This window comes from Coregonus lavaretus, assembly GCF_964263955.1.
Source record: "Coregonus lavaretus genome assembly, contig: SUPER_35_unloc_1, whole genome shotgun sequence".
Taxonomy (NCBI): Eukaryota; Metazoa; Chordata; class Actinopteri; order Salmoniformes; family Salmonidae; genus Coregonus; species Coregonus lavaretus.
In genome coordinates this window covers 5,637,626-5,657,625 of record NW_028167181.1, presented here as the reverse complement: position 1 = coordinate 5,657,625, position 20,000 = coordinate 5,637,626, and the positions used below count along the sequence as shown (strand labels likewise).

At 46.9% G+C, this 20,000-nt stretch overlaps 1 protein-coding gene across 1 annotated transcript in view; it reads right to left on the bottom strand.

The window, feature by feature from the left end:
• Positions 1 to 20,000, bottom strand: part of bnc2 (basonuclin zinc finger protein 2) — a gene marked incomplete at both ends in the record, with an annotated part of 50,166 nt that overhangs the window by 2 nt on the left and 30,164 nt on the right. Inside the window, 2 exons of the mRNA XM_084188484.1 lie at positions 1 to 833; positions 12,124 to 14,627. The exon at positions 1 to 833 is cut by the window's left edge and continues 2 nt beyond it. Coding sequence (XP_084044610.1) covers positions 1 to 833; positions 12,124 to 14,627 — 3,337 coding nt within the window. The remainder of the gene's footprint in view (positions 834 to 12,123; positions 14,628 to 20,000) is intronic.

Sequence of the window (20,000 nt, the reverse complement as noted above, 5' to 3'; positions counted from 1 at the left end):
AGTCTACCATGGTGGTGAAGGGCACGTTGTTTTTGTGGAGGTTGGGGTTCTGGGAGTGGCGGTTGCGGCTGCGCACCGAGGAGAACATCATGTTGCAGCCAGCCACTTTGCACTTGTGCATCTCGCGCAGGTGCACAGTCTTGTAGTGTACGCGCAGGGTCCCTTTGTTGCTGTACATTTTGTGGCAGATGCTGCACAGGATCCCACCACTGCCACCCGTGGAAGACAGGAGGGTCGGCGAGGAGGAGGGGTCAGCGCCAGTCAGACCTTCTTCCGATCTTCCTCCGTCTCCTCCCACGCCGGCCTGGTCCCGCCGCCCCCCGGTCCCTACCTGCCCCGGGGTATGCTGGGAGCAGTCCTCCCCGTCACTGACCCCTCCCTCCTCCCCATCCTCCTCCAGGTCGTCCAATAGGATGCCCTCGTCACTGCCCTCGTCCGACTGGCGTGATGAATGGACTGACCCGCTGGACTGAATGCTGGACGCGGTGCTCAGGTCCAGCACCATGTAGTCATCTGGGGGGCCACCGCGGTGGTAGAAGCCGTTGGTATGGGGGTGGTGTAGGTGGTGGTGGTGGTTGTTGTGGGGGTTTAGGGGGTGGTGGTGGGGGTGGGGGTGGGGGTGGGGGTAGTCAGTGCCTGCCGGGGAGCTGGCGTCACGGGTCAGTCCTCCTCCCCCTGCCATGGTGTCCAGGCCCAGGTGGTGCCCAGCGTAGATCTTAGCCAGGAACTCGGCGCGCAGGTCCTTGGCCAACGGCGTGAGATGGGGATCCAGGACAATGTCATCCAGCTCTTTGGTCAGCAGTTTGCGATGCAGGTTGATGTTGGAGCTGTGCCTGGTGGAAAGACATGGATGAAGGGGGAGGTAGAGAGATATCGTTTTCATGAGAAAATAGCAAAACAAGTTGTCATATCAAGCAAAATAGTGTTTCAGCGCTTTAAACAATGACTGGAGTGGTAGCATTCTCAGAAATATATTTTTGCATTACAAAACATGTGTTCTGTCTCGCCCAACACCATGCACCTATGCTTGGAATTCTAATTATTTGAATGATATTGTATGTCACTACATTTTCAATAACCCTCCTCTCTTCCTGTCCTCTTCACTAACCCCTGACCTCACCCAATGCCAGACAAAACAACAAATAAACGATTCACCTTGTTCTAGAACCTCTCCTCACTCTTCCCCTATCAAGAGGAACCTACGTGGAAATGGGTTCCAACGGCCTCCTTTTAAAGTGAGAGAAACTCTACCCAGTTCTTCTCTTAGCGTTCCCCTAACTGGTCTAACATGGCGTGGCGAGAGCATCCCGCCACGGTGTTTACCACTGTCAGCACGTCTAGCACAGCCCCGCTGCAAATCCAATAGACTCTGACTCAATTAAATACTCCACCATATTGAATGTGAGTTTATCAATTGATTCGAGCTGTGGTAATGCGATAATCGAGGGGAACTGGATAGTGTATTAGAGCTCCGACAGCATTATCACACTGGCTCCCTATTGGAAGTGGCTTAATCAGGCCCCACTTTTTAAACATATCATCCCCATGTATCCCCTTCGCTTTAATAAATAAAAATGGCTGCTTTTTCACACTGAGAGAGCAGTAGTATCTCATAACGCATAGCCACTGCCATCGAATTCACAACAAGGAAGTGTAAGCATGAATCTGGTGTCACGCTAAAGCTTGCTAGAGCTAAGGGGTATTGTTTGTGAGGTGTAGCAGTCTGCATTGCAAAGCCTGCCAAAAGATGTGAGGTAAAATGTGTTTGACAGCTCAAATTCAATGCTTCTTCCCTCCAATTCCACAGTTGCCATTTCAGACTGGGAGGGATGGAGGACCCACCACAGCAAACGTCACAATAAAATGCACAAAGAAAAGTGTCAGATAACTGGTGTCAGATATGGTAGTGGTACAGTATAAACATCCCACTGTCCGCAATACAACATGTTAGCGGACTTTTAAAATGAAATCAAACAACAGTAAGAAATGAATATGGAATATCCAGTAGTGCTTTTAAATGTGAGGGGGGGTTCCATGCAAGGCAAGGGGCACGGTGGTGGGTGTGACAAACTAAAAAAACTCAAAACATACGTCCTTGGCAGGACAGGACGAGGGCAAATGGATTCACAATGTATAGTAGAGCTTACCAGCAGTGCCATGGTTGATGCAGTCAAAAAGGGTCCCTTGCCTTTAATTATTTAGTTCCCTATCCGACATTCTCCTGCAAGAGGGTAAAAATAGTATACATTCATTGGAATGGAGGGGCCCTTTCTTTCTGTGTTACAAGAGGAAGCAAACAGGAGCACCGTCCACTTGAGCATTGTCAGCATCGAGGAGCGGGGAGAATCGATTGGCCGGGGTTGTCACCGCCGCATGTGGGCCTGTGCGCGCAAGCGTGTGTGTGTTCGAGGAGAAGAGTGTGTGTGTTGTGTTGGATCGTATTGTGTGTGTGAGAGTGAGTGAGTGAGTGAGTGAGTGAGTGAGTGAGTGAGTGAGTGAGTGAGTGAGTGAGTGACTGAGTGAGTGACTGAGTGAGTGACTGAGTGTGTGTGTGAGAGAGAGAAAGAGAGAGAAAAAATATACTACATCCATGTTCTGAGACTTTCATGAAAATTATTTGCTATTTTCTTTGATAACAGGCTGATACACAGATGGTGTTATCTTATGGACGAAATAGTCATGATTCAATGTCTCTCGTAATGTATCCCCGTGTAGACGGACAAATGTGTGTTTCCACGACCAAGTAAAACACAGAACTGGGTCTAGACAGTCAGTAGAATACTTTTTTACACCAATTACATTCAAATTTGGTTTGTTGATTGTTTTTCGTGGGGATGTCAACAGGCTTTGGCATTAGCTGATTGGTCAAGTCTGTGATTGGGCCGTATGCTGTTGATGATGCTCAGGTAGGCGGGTCCTTTGCAAAATGTCTCCACCCCTAAAGCCACACCCCCACACTGCTCATAAGCTCTAGTCTGCCATGGCTCCCTGACTGATGAGGTTAAAACAAACATGCTAAGTGCCATGCAGTAGGTACCCTGAATTACTACAGTATTACTAACTACTACTGCATCATCCATATGTCATTACCGTGATGTCAGCATTTATACTAGATCACAATATCTAAAACCACAACTGGATAACTAACACACAATCCATCTACATTGTACAACTATCACTTATATATCCCTTCTGGTTATTATACTGTCATTCACAAAGACCACATACTGACCATGAGAAGAAAAAAAAAGATGTGTTGAGTAATCAAACAATTATTGATTACTGTTTAAAATAAATAAGTCGATTGTTCATCTGCATCTTTGGAACAATCCGAGACTGTGGAATATGGCGTGAAAAATGGCTGCTTGAATACACTTTGTGGAGGTATTCACCTGCACCGGTGATAAATGCATCTCCTCCCTATCTCTAAACATATTCACTAGACGTGTATCAGTCTGGGTAGATTTTCCTAATTTAGAGTCCATACACAGATCCCTTCATTTATTAGATTTAGCCTCTGCCCCATTTCCTTCTCTTCCTCCATCCCTCTCTTCCTCCATCCCTCTCTTCATCCATCCCTCTCTTCCTCCATCCCTCTCCTCCTCCACCCCCCTCTTCCTCCATCCCTCCATCCCTCTCTTCCTCCACCCCCCTCTACCTCCATCCCTCCATCCCCCTCTTCCTCCATCCCCCTCTTCCTCCATCCCCCTCTTCCTCCATCCCTCTCTTCCTCCATCCCTCTCTTCCTCCATCCCCCTCTTCCTCCATCCCTCTCTTCCTCCATCCCTCTCTTCCTCCATCCCTCTCTTCCTCCATCCCCCTCTTCCACCAACATTTCACTCTCCTTCTTCCCCCATTCCTCTACCCCCCGAACCCAACTCCTCCCTTCCCTCTCTCTCTCCTCCACCTCTCCCTCCCTGATGACCAGTAATGACCAAATTGACAGTCTCATCTTCGCCCAAAGACGGGGGAGGCCTCTTGAGAGGCCATTTTGTTTGTGCAGAGTAGGAGGAGACAGAGAGAGAGAGAGAGAGAGGCTATCTAGCTAAAGCGCCTGTCCCAGTCAACGTTAATCATCTTTAGGCTCCCGTCTCTCCTCCAATGGCCCTGTCCTTCCTTCTGTTCCGTGTGTGTGTGTGAGTGAGTGAGTGCACTGTCTAAATGAGTCGTAATGAGCAAAGTGAAGTCATATTAAACTGACGCTGATGGTTCTGTCATGTGGGGTTGCTATGTGATGAGGTTTGGAGTGGAGAGGTGGGAGGATGATCGCGGGTTGGGTAACACATTCATCATTATCAGTCTTTATTCTCCACTAGCTACACTACTACAGCAACACACACTGAAGTTCAGTTCAGACGCAGTTGGAGAAACTTGTTAAAAAGTTGATAAAAGTACTATTCCTCTCAGGGGTTGGTTACACAGACTCCATAGAGACACCATAGAGATTCAGATAGAAGGCTAAGTCACAGATACAGAGATCAAATCAATAAACCCCAAAACTCTGTAATTATATTAGCCTACAATTACTTACAGAATGTGAAAAATGTGTGACGCTTATTGTTACAAACGAAAGCCTTCTGAAAGTGATTTTCTGATTATCTATTTGTCTTTATCCACAAAACCCAAATGTATCAAAGATAAATTAATATAAAAGTCCCCTTTCATAGTGTATGTCATTAACATACTGTTCATCAGTAGATATTTAATATTTTGAACTTGTGATCTGTGGCTAAATTAAATACATTCTCTCTCTAAATTATCAGGCCTTTGTTTAAGCATGGCAAATAGAGAGACTGCAGCTTTACTGAAGTTCTACCATAGACTGGGCCCACATGGCTTGAGAGGAGCAGGGGAGAAGGAGGAGAGGAGAGAGAGGGATAGGGGGAAGAGAGAGAATGGCTCTCAAACGTAATTAACCTTCACTCTCTGCATCCCTCCATCCGTGTGGGGACGAGGGGCCGCCGCACACTAGTGCATCATGGGAAATAAGTGCGGGAAAGCACCTGGTGACAGAGTCCTCCGACGGAGGGATGGAAAAGAGCAGTAAAACAACGATGAGTCTTAAAATAAAGGTGTAGAAGAAGAGAGAAGGAGGCCCTGTCGTTGATTTAGGAAATATGATTAACGAGGCTAATAAGGCAGATGATTGCTGGTCGGCACGCCTTTCAGACGTTAATCACACTACTGCTGCTGCCACCGCTGTGTGTGCTGCCGTTCGCCCTCCACAATAAATATGCAATCATTTACCTCTGAGCTGAGCGCCTGGTGGCCAGGGGGCTGGTGGGAAACACTGTACTGTTACTGTACTGATGTACAACTAGTAGCTAGATGTTAGAGGACACTCTGTACTCTATTAGACGTGTGTGTGTAAAACAGCAGTGTGCGACGTTGTTTATCCTGTTAATTAACATAACCACACCATCGATTTTTATCTTTACATCTGTCACCATGTAGCTGCTAAACGCCTCCCTTCTCTTTTCAAACGGTTGTGACACTATTGTCATTTTCCATTGTTTTTTTTGTTGTTTTCCTCAAATATTAATATGATACCGTAGATCAAATCTTCTTCTGATCCTCCCCTCTTTAATTCACTCCGACATCGGGGCTTTTGAAGGGAGCGTTCGTTTGATGCGCCTACCTACGTTCCTCTGGGGTGTCACTCCACTGTAGAGAAATAACTGACTAATGGGATATGCTGAGGTACCTGGACAACCTCCTGTTGTTGGTATAGACGTCAACATCTCTCTGTGAGGAGAGAGAGGAGAGGTGGTGGAGGAGAGGAGGGAGCTGGTTATTAGCACTGCATATTACAGGCCTGGTTTAGCATGCATTATCTGGTTGGAAACAAACATCTGGGTGTCCCAACAGATTTAGGCTCAGATACTGTGTCTCTGTTGTTAGAGACATTTGACATTCTAAAGCTCAAATACAAGGGGTGAAGAGAAGGCATCCGGTTTGGTTTACTGAGATCAGTATTCTGTGATTTAATTACAAGATTATTATAGATTACTAGATTATATTGCATTAAATGTATTTAATTTATCATACAGTTACTTATCAGACTATTAGAAATATTATTTGAATTTTTGCTAAAATATAATAATGATTGGTTTCATAATATCAGAAATAATATGTTATTAGCTGTGGAATTTGTAATGTTGTATTGAATCTTCCAATTGTTTGCGGATAATGTCATTTGAAACTACTCAAACTTTATGTAGCAGCAAACCAATGTCTGAGGCGTTGTGGTTTCGCAATCCTTCCTCCACAATAATATTATCAGAGGGGAAAAGCCTTATGAAAACGACCAAATTATTTTCCCATGTTACAACTCCAATTACACTGCAGCATGCATTATGTAGTTAAGGGATTACCCAGGGACACATCTGATTGGTGTTCGGCCAGAGCCCTGACTATAGCCTCAATAACCCACAATTCCTTTGGCCCCGCGATACCCCTCTGTTGTTACGCTTCTCTCCTTATTCCATAGGAGCGGCAGGCACAGTAATATATCCCATATGCTATCAGGAATTTATCCGCCACACAAAATGTCCATCCCAAATGGCACCCTGTTTCCCATATAGTGCACTACCTTTGACCAGGGTTCTGATCACAAGTAGTGCACTATATAGGGAATAGGGAGCCATTTGGGACACACTCACAAAGTATGGAAACAATAGTGTACTTAGGTGTAACTCACCCACATCTTGGTCTAAGCCTCTCTTCCTTCTAAGATTCATGTGTTCACAGCAGTGATTGTCCTCTCTCCTGCTACACACCTATCTATTTGTCAAGGCCATATGTTAAAGCGCTTCTGGAATTTATACGCTTGTGTTTCTGGTAATCGAGTCAAACTGTCACACGCACATCACTAGGGCAAGATTCCACAGTCACTGTGACACCGTGTCTGTGAGCGTGGGTTGAGGTTCATGCTTCACTATAAGCCTGTGGAAGACATTTGGGTTAATCTTTGAGCCAAGATGGAAGACGAAACACAGTCTAATTTGACCTCGCTCCCTCACAGTTGCACCTCTCTATACTACAGCACCCACTGCCTCTTGGAAACCAAATCCCTTACTGTGAGTGAGTGAGTGAGTGAGTGAGTGAGTGAGTGAGTGAGTGAGTGAGTGAGTGAGTGAGTGAGTGAGTGGACCCTAACTAGTGCTGTTTTTCACTGATTTGTTTTTTCCACCACTGTCATCCCCTCCTCGTTTAGTGCCGGAGTTAAGTGTTTTTTTAAAGGCCATTACGGAGTCGCCGCGGCAGATGCTAATACAAGTGAGGAGCGCTAATGTCGGAGAGCGCCCAATAAAAAAGATGGACGGCTAAATTATATCGTTGGGAGACAAGCTGGGGCAGTGGTAGGGAAGGATGAGGGGAGGAGGACGGCTCTGATTCATAGTTCTCCCTTGACTTCCACTAAATAAGGACGTAGGCCGCTGAATTAGCCCTCCTCATTGGTCAGTTTGGCCATGTGTGTCCAGCTCTTGAGCAGGTATTGGTCAGCTTACTCCCCACTCATTCAGAAATCTCTGAAGTGAGTCGTTGGGATGCCTCGATACCATTGGCGTTTCTATCATGGTAATTCAGTAACTTAACATTTGTTGAGATGTCTGTTTGCTGTGGGGAGGCTGTTATTGGGAACGTATCAAACCATAAGGTCAGGGCTATTTGTTTAATATAATATTTTATTTTGGTGCAATAAAGAGACTAATTAAAAATACTGTGTATATTACAATAAAGTAGTGACTCTCTGTAAGACTATATGCATCTGTAGGAACGCATCAGCTTTAGAGTATGTGTAACTGTGTGTGTGTGTGTGTGTGTGTGTGTGTGTGTGTGTGTGTGTGTGTGTGTGTGTGTGTGTACGTGCACAAGCATGTGTCTATGTGTGTGTGTGGTTATGCGAGACAGCAGGCCTCTCGTGCCCCGGGCGCTCCCTGTCCCTAAAGCCTCGTCAAAGAGGGTAACGAACAAACGCATTGTCCACGGCTGCGTCAAACACACGCATCAGCATGGCAACGCATCCTTTAATAACACTTCCTGTCATCTTCCTGCTGTCGGCACCAGCTGCGTCAGGTGAGCGGCATGATTTCACCTTCTCTTCTCCTCCGCTAACGCTATTTTACCTGTCTCATCTCCTCCATCCCCCTTTTCCCTCCCTCTCTTTTCCGCTAACACTAGAACCCCTCTCCTCTCTTTTTTTATTCTTCTCCACCTACTCCATCCCCTCTTCCCTGAACAAGTCCCAGAGTCACCTGCTCTACTTACTTGGCGCTAATGAACAAACAGGAACAGAATGAACAGATGCCACTGAAACAAGGAACTTAATAAAGGCCCCGGGTGGAGAGGTGGAGGGGTAGAGAGGTGGAGGTGGGTGAGTGGTTGGAGGATTGCTGTTGAGACAAAACAACTCTGAGAAAAACTATAGGAGAAAAAACTCCTCAGAGAAGCAAATTAGAGGAGGAGGAAGAGGAGGAGGAGGGGGAGGAGGAGGAGGAGGAGGAAGAGGAGGAGGAGGAGGATGAGGAAGAAGAGGAGGAGGAGTGGGAGGAGGAGGAGGAAGAGGAGGAGGAGGAGGAAGAGGAGGAGGAGTGGGAGGAGGAGGAGGAGGGGGAGGAGAAAACACACTCACTCTTTATCTAAATAAAAGTGTCACTTGTCACCACGGTGTGCTGTAACACAATAAAAAAATATATCTTTCTCCAGAGGAGCTGGTTGAGTGAGGCTTCCCCTCTTCTAGATCTCTTGAATGTGCCATGTGTCATTATACTGGGAGCAGAGGCACGCTCTGACCATGTGCGCGTGCGCGTCTGTGAGTGCGTGTGTGTGTCTGTGTGTGTGTGTGTGGGGGGGGGGGGGGGTAAAGAGAGCTGCATTTGTTACACTTGAAGTCATGTCTATTTTCGAGGGGCGTTTGGGAGGAGATGAATTTACATTTCCTTTCAAGGGCCCTTTTTACGCCGACACCCCACTGTGAAGAGAGACTGGACCGTTCAGTCAAATGGACATGCTTGTTTACACGGTGGTCAGGGGAATAGACCTGGCAATGTCACACACAAGGCCTTTAAATGTACAAACAGACCGTTCAGACGCTTTAATTCCGTTTTTTTATGATGCTAATTACAATGCTAATGACTCACTATCGATGCCATCATGGGGTCGTTGTTGAGAGTTTTAATGTGTTCCCTAAGTTACCCTAATATCCTGATGCATTTGGTAGGCTATTTTCAAACCACTCTTAGGCCAGTCTAAGTCTAACATCCCCTCATACAAAAAAAACGTAACAAATGTTAGCATTTCCTTGGAGAGCTAAATGCTAGTTGCTAGCCCAGGGCACTTTGATGTTGTGTAGCCTCAGCATGTGTTGTGTTCTGGCGTCAACCTGCTGCTAGCTTTAGTGGGTGGGTGTATTCTGGGAGTGTGTGTGTGGATAGGGCGGATGTGCTAACAAGCCCAGGTAGGTAAAGCGTGGCTAGCCTCACCTCCTGGAGCAGGGCGCTAATACATGCAGTGGCTTGACAGACCGCTGTCTACGTTAATGTATGCTACCTCACCTGTCAGTGACAAGGTGAGTGAGGGGAGGTAAACAAGGGCATATCTCTGAGTGTAAGATTGTGGGGTGTGTGTGTGTGTGTGTGTGTGTGTGTGTGTGTGTGTTCTGGTGATGACACCCTACTTCTCTGAACTTTGACATGACAGTCAACAGATGCCACTATATACCTGTTATATGATGAAGTGTATATCTGCTAATGGTGCGTTTCACTTAACATATGGTAGGTGACGCCTTAATAATTGAACTTCATCTAAGTAAGAAAAAGGTCGACTACACTGCAGTTGAGTAGCTCATCAAGAAAACTCAGCTACTGTCCTAAGCTTCCCCATTACTAATTCCACAATTACTGATATGATGAAATATCAAATAAATGATACATGCACCATACATCCACAACATTGTCAACGTTTCTAATTACATCATGTAATGTCAAAATGAAAGGACAAAACATATGTAATGAACCTACCTGTAATGAATGCCTGAATTGTTAGTATTATATATATATACACAGTATATACAGTAATATATATATATATATATATATATATATATACACACACAGTAATATTGTTAGTATTATATATATATTATATATATATACACAGTATATACAGTAATATATATATATATATATATATATATATACACACTGTATATAAATATATACACTACCAGTCAAACGTTTGGACACACCAACTCATTCAAGGGTATTTCTTTATTTTTACTATTTTTTACATTGTAGAATAATAGTGAAGACATTGAAACTAGGAAATAACACATATGGAATCATGTAGTAACCAATAAAGTCTTAAACAAATCAAAATACATTTTCTATTTGAGATTCTTCAAAGCAGCCACCCTTTGCCTTGATGACAGCTTTGCACACTCTTGGCATTCTCTCAACCAGCTTCATGAGGTAGTCACCTGGAATGCATTTCAATTAACAGGTGTGCCTTCTTAAAAGTTAATTTGTGAATTTCTTTCCTTCTTAATGCGTTTGAGCCAATCAGTTGTGTTGTGACAAGGTAGGGGTGGTATACAGAAGATAGCCCTATTTGGTAAAAGACCAAGTCCATATTATGCCAAGAACAGCTCAAATAAGCAAATAGAAATGACAGTCCATCATTACTTTAAGACATGAAGGTCAGTTAATACTGAAGATTTCAAGAACTTTGAAAGTTTCTTCAAGTGCAGTCACAAAAACCATCAAGTGCTATGATGAAACTGGCTCTCATGAGGACCACAACAGGAATGGAAGACCCAGAGTTACCTCTGCTGCAGAAGATAAGTTCATTAGAGTTACCAGCCTCAGAAATTGCAGCCCAAATAAATGCTTCACAGAGTTCAAGTCACAGCCATCTCAACATCAACTGTTCAGAGGGGACTGTGTGAATCAGGCCTTCGTGGTCGAATTGCTGCAAAGAAACCACAACTAAAGGACACCAATAAGAAGAAGAGACCTGCTTGGGCCAAGAAACACGAGCAATGGACATTAGACCGGTGGAAATGTGTCCTTTAGTCTGGAGTCCAAATTTGTCTTTGTGAGACGCGGTGTGGGTGAACGGATGATCTCCGCATGTGTAGTTCCCACCGTAAAGCATGTAGGAGGAGGTGTTATGGTGTGGGGGTGCTTTGCTGGAGACACTGTCTGTGATTTATTTTGAATTTAAGGCACACTTAACCAGCATGGCTACCAGAGCATTCTGCAGTGATACGCCATCCCATCTGGTTTGGGCTTAGTGGGACTATCATTTGTTTTTCAAAAGGACAATGACCCAACACACCTCCAGGCTGTGTAAGGGCTATTTTACCAAGAAGGAGAGTGATGGAGTGATGCATCAGATGACCTGGCCTCCACAATCCCCCGACCTCAACCCAATTGAGATGGTTTGGGATGATTTGGACGGCAGAGTGAAGGAAAAGCAGCCAACAAGTGCTCAGCATATGTGGTAAATTCTTCAAGACTGTTGGAAAAGCATTCCAGGTGAAGCTGGTTGAGAGAATGCCAATAGTGTGCAAAGCTGTCATCAAGGCAAAGGGTGGCAATTTAAGAATCTCAAATATAAAATATATTTTGTTTTGTTTAACACTTTTTTGGTTACTACATGATTCCATATGTGTTATTTCATAGTTTTGATGTCTTCACTATTATTCTACAATGTAAAAAATAGTAAAAATAAAGAAAAACCCTTGAATGAGTAGGTGTGTCCAAACTTTTGACTGGTACTGTATATATTTACAGTACATAAATATATATATATATATATATATTTTAGTTGTATTGTTTTGTATATCGTTGTATCTCAAATTATTGTTTTGTTACTTGTCGTGTTTTTTGTGGACCCCAGGAAGAATAGTTGCTGCCTCTGCAAAAGCTAATGGGTATCCAAATAAACAAATAAATTAATAACACCAGTTGTATCATAATATTCATTCATACTCTACTGATATTTAAATAATTAGTCCGAAAAATTGAGGCAGTCAAATTAAGAACCAATTGTAAGCCAAGAAAAAAGACACCTTGTTAGTGTGTATATGTGTGTGTGTGTGTGTTGTACGACACTCACCTGTCTCTGCTCCGTCGGGAGGGGAAGGCGGCGTTGCAGCCGGTCACGGTGCACACGTGCATCTCTTTGAGGTGCACGTTCTTGTAGTGCAGCTTGACGCTGTAGGAGCTCTTGAAGCTCTTCTTGCACACGTAGCAGATCTTGGGGTCGTTGGAGTTGGGGCTGGTGCACAGGTCTCCCTCGGGGGAGTGCGAGGAGGGGAACTTGGGTGGGCTGGCGCCGTAGTTCATGGAGGAGATGAAGCTCTCGTGCAGGGCGGCCATGCTGGCTGCGGCAGCTGCGGCAGCCACCATACCCCCGTTGTAGAGGCCGTACTGGCTCATGCAGAACATGTCGTAGGTGGGGTCGTTGAGCTCCTCCTTGATCTTGATGGCGGGCTGGTGGGGCGTGGGCGAGGAGCGGCTCTTGGAGTCTTCCATCTCCTTCCTCAGCTGCGCCTCCTCGTCTCTGGCCTCTTGGTCCTCCTGGTCCTTGTCCAGGCTGTTGCCTCCTCCCACTCTGGAGCTCCTGGAGGAGTTGAGCCTCAGCCTCTGGTGCTGCTCCTCCACCTCCATCATCTCCTCGCGGTAGAATATCTTGGAGTCCGACGTCTCCGAATCGTTCTCAAAGTCTCTCTCGTGGTCCTGGTCCTCGGAGGTGAAGCTGTCCATGCAGCGGAGCTCACCACCTGGGCCTCCTCTCTCACCCCTGCCGCCCTCTCCTCCGAGCCCCCCTCCCCGGCAGTCGTCCTGGTTGTGCCTCATCAGGTGTCCCCTCATCAGGCCTGGGCTCATCTCGTCCTGGGACGGGGACTGGTGCCCGCTGCCGCCGCTGTGGTGGCCATTGTTGTTCCCTCCGCTGCTGCTGTTGTTGTTGTTGTTGTTGCAGTTTCCGTTGATATTGTTGTGGTGGAGGTGGGAGGAGGGGTGGTGGTGGTGGTGATGGTGGTGGCTATCGTCATCATCGTCGTCTTTGTCCTCATCGTACTCGTCCGCCACGTCAATCACCTCCTTCTCGATCTTCACCGGCATGCTGGACTTACGGGGCTTCTTCTTGGGGGTGGGGTCCGTGTTGGTGGCAGCAGTTGGATCCTGCTGGGGGATACTTGGGGTGGGCAGCCTGTGGTGGGACATTGGCCCACCTTCGGAAGACATATTGTGGGCATTGTGGGAGGCTGCGGCCGCAGCCAGGAGCTGATGCTGCTGGTCCATCAGAGAGGTGCTGTTGGTGGTGGAGGGCAGGATGGGGCTGGTGGGCAGCGACACTGGAGAACTGACCAGGTGCTGTGGGGACAGCAGCGTGCGGTAGAAAGGGGGCACCGGCTGGACGGGCTGCACCGACTTCAGGGAGGGGAAGACCAGCGGGCTCTGCAGGGGCGACTGGAGCATGGGGTCCAGGGGTGGGGTGGCGAAGCCCAGAGACGGCCGTCCGGGGCTGGTGAGGGTGAAGCCGCTCTTGGTGCTGGAGATGACGGGCGTGCCGGGGCCCGACCCACGGATGAGGTCCTTGTCGCGGTTGTTCCTCAGCATGGGCATGTGCAGGCGTGGGTTGGGGTTGGCACTGTGGCGGTTGCGGCTGCGCAGCGAGCTGAACACCATGTTGCAGCCCTCGATGGTGCATCGGTGCTTGATCTTGAGGTGCACGGCGTTGTAGTGGATCTTCAGCGTACCTTTGTCGTAGAAGGTCTTGCCGCACGAGTTGCAGCACACGCGGCCCTTGCGCGAGGTGGCACCCATGCGGCGCATGCGGTGCATCTTGGAGGAGAAGGAAGAGTGGGTGATGCTCTTGGACTGCTCGCTCTTCACAAAGTGGTGGTGGGCCTGGTGGTCGTTGAGGGAGTTGGACCTAGGGCGTGGGGTCCCGGGTTGCCCCTGGCCTTGCTGCTGCTGGCCTTGCTGTTGTTGCTCCGTCTGCTGCTGGGACAGCTGGCTGGAAGGAGTGGGTGAGATGGGTGATGCCCGGTTGTTGGGCTCCTGTTTGGGCTCGATGGCGTTGTTCATGACCCCCAGGGCTCCGACGCGGCTGGGGCTCTGACCGCTGCTGCGGAAAGGGCTGAGTGATACCTCGGACTCGCTGGTCTCCACTGGCTCAGTATGGTTGGGCAGGCTGCCCTCACGGTCCAGGTCGCGGAGGCCACGGTGGCCCGATTGCTCCAGCGCCAGGCCGTTGGGGGGCAGGCCCAGCATGGGGGCCGACACAGGGTTGATGTACTGGAACGGCAGCAGGAAGGCCAGGCTGTTGGGGATGTTCTCAAAGTGGTGGATGCTGGACGGGCTGCTGGTCTCCATGTGGTTGAGGAGGCCTGGGCTTCGGCCACGTCCCACGCTGTTGCTCTCGATGAACGTCCGGATGCCCGAGTCGGTCTTGGAGGAGGGCACGGTGACCGCCTGACCCTCCTTCTCCTGGATGGCCATCAGCTCCACGATGGACTTGGTCTCTCCGAAACGAAGGAACTGCTGCAGGGTGATGATCTCCTCTTCCCGAGACATAATGGACCAGCGGTCCAGCACCTTGCCCGCAGCATCCTAGAGGCCAGATGGAAAGACGAGAGAGAATAGACAAAAAATACACAAAAGTTATTGATTGTGCATAATCACTGTGGTCGGTCTGAGGTCGAGAGGGAGCGGGAAGGAAGGGGTTTTGTTATCGGCTCATGAAATTCAGAGGCCCCTGAAGCGACAAGTAAAGATTGATAATAGAGCTCTGATAATAACACTCCTCCTCTTCCCTGTCCCTCTTTCCCTTCCTCCTTTCTCCCCTTCCTTCTTTACCTTTCATCGGCTATGCAAACACAGTCATTAGGCACACATCGAGAGGAACAGGCAGAGTTTAATAAAGTCTAAAAGCAAACAAATGGAGCCGCTGGGGCTGGTGGGGCTGGTGGGTTATTAGCGGGTACCTGTGAATTCTAACAATTTCTGGGGACATTGATCTATTCGCTGTGAGACTGTTTAACAAAAACAGCCAGTGAATGATGTGAACTCTCGCTGAGAGTCCCTCAGAACAGCGCACGACATGCAGCTCCGCTATGTTTGCTGCCGTGGTGACAGCCGGGGAGAGAAAAGGCTGCTAAAAGAAAGAATGGATTAATTAGCGAGCGCCACTAATCGCACCTTGCTACTTGGCAGCCATTTTTCTTAGTTTACTCTGTCATCTCTAAGGGAATCTAATGCACAAAGAAGAACGGGGTTAGGAATATCAGTCTATGGGGGGGGGGGGGTTAAGTCATCTTGGACATTAAAATAAGAACACCCATGTTTATTTAACTGTGTCTTTGAAGGCCGGCTTGGAGGTGACACCGATCTGGCATCATGTTCATTAAGAACAGACCTGGGGTCAGTCTTTACTGTGGTTTATGTTAATGAGGTTTACGGGATGCATATCTTCCATCAGATTCAATACTAATGAAGCAGGCATACTTTATTATTGCGACGGTGTCAAGTGGAAAACGCATGTGCTTGCATTTACACTGTCTATGGAGAGAAGGCGGGAAGGATGAAGGGAGGAAGAGGGAGAGAGAGGTGAGAGAGGTGTGAGAGAGAGAGAGAGAGAGAGAGAGAGAGAGAGAGAGAGAGAGAGAGAGAGAGAGAGAGAGAAAGAGAGAGGTGAGAGAGAGGTGTGAGAGGTGAGAGAGAGAGAGAGAGAGAGAGAGAGAGAGAGAGAGATAGAGAGAGAGGTGAGTGAGACAGAGAGTGGAGGGAGGGGGAAATGTAAGGAAGTAAATGTTGACAGTCCATATTTTACATCGGCCTTGGTGTTTCCCAACCCTGTGCTTGTGGAGCCCGGTGGAAGCGTGGGAAACAAAGTTTCCATCCTGGGAGAACAGAATGGCTCCGATGGGAGAGCTCTAAGCATTATTCCAAGAGGAGCACTTTCCTTTGGAGATGGTACTATTAACCACTGAAAAATAAAACGCCTCGAGTTTTGAACAAACATGCGCTTCAATTGCCAAACGTCGAGACATGGCAAGGGATTCTGGGAAAAGAATCTTGGCAAGACCTGAACCTGAACTGAAGGGGTTTGCGGTCGGGCTCAGAGCTTTGATACACAGAATACTGACCCAGTTCTGTTGTCTCCCACTCTGAACCCACTGGTGCTCTGACTGTGGACGCCAGCAAATCACTAACAGAGATTATGACACATCCTATCAACTAAACAACTTCTTCGATTGACAGACTTTAACAGGTGTTAGTATGAGGTTCAACATTAGTGCTAATAAATTATCTAGACATTTTATTCAAACTTAAGTCCCACATTGCTTGTTCACACGGGAAAAAAGCAGGGCTGTGTGCACTACAGAGGTGCTACTTTGTGAATGGTGTGTGTGTGTGTGCATATATGTATACATTAGTGTGTGTGTGTGTGTGTATATTATATGAGTGACAGGGATGAACACTACAGTTTACTCTGCATGGTCCTGTGGGACCTCTGTGGCCCAGACAAGTGTGACATCAAGGGAGTGACGTAGAGCAACTACAACAATTAGAGGCAACGCTAGGGTACTGTTCCCCGCTCCTTTACTCTCCTGCCTTGCAGAATCTATAAAAGATACAACACTGCAGTCTAAAAGGGTGTAAAAAATAACATCACAAAGCACAAAGAGCCTTAAAGGGAAAAACACAAGATAAATGTTTAACAAGATAGGGTAGATAGAGAGTGGTTGCACATCATGCCCTTAGAAATACAAGCCAAATGAATCCTTGGGAGATGGAACATCAATAGTAACTGGGGGTATTTGTTGTTAAATATACATTAAAAAAACATTTGACACTTTCATTCTGTGTGTGTGAGTTTTTCGCCTGGAGGTATGACTTTAAATTCTAGCCTGTGCACTATTATTTCATAGCTGCACGGCCGTTGGGGTATTTGGATTTCCATCGGATTTCATTTAAAAAGTAAAATTTGAAAGTGAATAATTAGGTAGAAATTGCTCAGAAATAGTCACTCTGAAATATCCAATGGGAGTCGTAGAATAACGGTTACATACGTTAATATACTAACAAATACACACGCAGGCACGTACGCACAAGGGACATAGAACACAAACTCGCCAAATGATTGGTGCAGAATGGAATAGCTTTGACACATTCCAATGTACGTAGTAGTATTTTGGTACAAACGTGACACTAATGAAATACAATACAGCAAATTATGTCAGAGGTAGGTTATTGATTAGAAAATGCCCAATAAAAGGGCCTACACTGCGCAGATTAATCAAAAATACATTTTCCTCACTCAATAAAATAGACTACCACCCCTGAGGAGAGAGTCAGCCATCGCTGTTTCAACGGTTCAAAGGTCACGCCACCACTTGGCGGTCCTAGTCCCCTTAAAACCCACCACATGCAATTGATCCTTCTGCTTTTCAGAACACTGTCCGGACCCAGCCAAGTACGGCTTATGTTCTTATCATATTCTACCCTTCCATCCTTTCATCCCTGCTTGTTGTTAAATTAAACAAAACCTTGAACACAATGACGAGGGCCATAATGGAAGTAGCGGTCAGAGAGAGAGGAGAGAGCACAGGGGCAGCCAGCTGTCACGATACAGGTCAGTGCTACGGCTATGGGGAGAGAGAGGGCCCGTACTGCAGTGGGGCTAGGAAGACACACGGCCCAGCCTCCGTCCACTGTTCTGCTCCGCTCCAGATACTCCTGGAGTACAGTCAACAGGGGCTTAGGCCACGGAGGGGGAGGGGGAGAGAGAGAGAGAGAGAGGAGAGCGAGAGAGAGAGAGAGAGAGAGAGAAGAGAGAGAGAGAGAGAGAGAGAGAGAGAGAGAGAGAGAGAGAGAGAGAGAGAGAGAGAGAGAGAGAGAGAGAGAGAGAGAGGAGAGAGAGAGAGAGAGAGAGAGAGAGAGAGAGAGAGAGAGAGAGAGAGAGAGAGAGAGAGAGAGAGAGAGAGGAGAGAGAGAGAGCGAGAGAGAGAGAGAGAGGAGAGAGAAGAGAGAGAGAGAAGAGAGAGAGAGAGAGAAAGAGAGAGACAGACAGAGCGAGGGGAGAGAAAGACAGACAGGGAGGGAGATAGATAGAGGGGAAAGGGGATGGAAACACAGACAGGGAGAGAGAGAGAGAGATGGAGAGAGAGAGTGAGGGAGAAACTCAAGCTTGCATTTACTGAACCCCACACCAACCGGACTGAGTGAACAATATGAGGGGACAAGCTTGACTATAGTTCCTGGTCCAGGGGGAAACCTCATGTGCTCTTTATTTCAGTTCAGGAACTTCTCATTATTATTCGGCCATTTTATAACCCCTCTCTGTGTATGGCTGTGTAATAGTATATTTTGCAATAACGTGTTTTATGGGAACACTATCAAAGTACAGACCACAAGATCTGGGCAACAAAAAATACTAAATAAATAGTAACAGATAATAAAACATAACATATTTGACAACGAACAAGAACACGTTTCATTGCATATTTCAGTTTAGCAGAAAAGTCAAAGCAATGCTATTTGATTGGTATCATGACTGGGCTACATTTCTTTTATATACAAAAACAACTCTTTAGCACTTTTATGTAAATAGACCTTAAACTACGAGTCTCGATCCACGTTCAAACACAAAGATATGCAATGATAACCCCACTTGTGAATCAAACGGCGCTTGTTAATTGAATGCTAACGTCCTAGCTTGATGAGAAAAAAAAACATCTAACACCACAATAGCTAGTGTGTGTGTGTATATATACACTGTGTACATATCATATCTCAGAGCCTGGGTGATAGAAATTCCGAGACAGCTCATGTACATATTTGCACACAAAACACCAAGTCCCTGTAGTGTTAACCACCTCTTGCAGCCCCACTCTGCATTAGCGCATTAGCCTAGTGTCGCCACCAGCAGCATGAGTAACAAATATGCCATTAGAAGCACTTTTTACAAAGGAGGCACTCATCTCCCAATTAGCCTAATGTTGGCCCTCTCGTTCCCATGTATTTTCCAGCCCTGCCCCCTCCACCCCTCCATCCATCCCCCCGTAATACCTCATTAATCCCTTCCCCCTCCCCCCTTTCCACCTCCCTCCAGGGGTATGACAGATCACCTTGTCACTACAAATCCCAGAGTCCTTTAAAACAATGCGGCTAAACCCTCCGTTTGTAAGGTTAATGACAATGAAACAATAATTACAGCAGAGCAGCAGCAGTAGGTAGGATACACACTTAATCTAGTGGACGGCCCCTCTACCCCCTCTACGTTATTAGTTTATCCACTGTGTCCGTGTCACTCGGAATTAATCCGCCCGACGACGGCTGTGTTTATTTATCTTGCAAACGGTTCGCTTTGCTAGCGGCGTTCCCCGGTAATGTTTGCTAGTAGCGGAGGTGGCGGGGGTTGTCGGGGGCGCCTGGCCCGGCAACCCGCCTGGTTAAATTATGGCTGACAGGAGAGATGAACAAAATTATGGCATTGTTATGGGGCCGGGGCAACGCTGTCAGATTAAAACAAAACAGGCAATTATACAATTAGCTGCAGCGCTAGTATTAACAGCCCGCGCTGAGAGAGAAAGAGAGAGCTAGAGAGAGAGGAAAAAGGGAGAGGCTGGGAGGATTTGCATAGAGGACTAGGAGGGAAGAACATACACATACTTTTCACTAATCATCACCTATCATATACAATGACCCCAGGTCTATTTGGCAGAGGAACCGAGAGAGATCCCGCCCTCCTCACGCAAAGGCAAACAAGGCTAATATCAAACCATTAATATCCTATGGGCTGTTAGCTGTACAGTCAGACAGTCGTGTTCTGGGTGTGTGGAATAGGGGATCTGTGACCCGGATAGAACTAATAAGATGTCATAATGGGGGTTACATTCTTTCTAGGCTTTATCATAATGCCATTGCAATAGACTCATACAATATATACAGTATGTGCATCTTGGCCCCTAATAGATATAG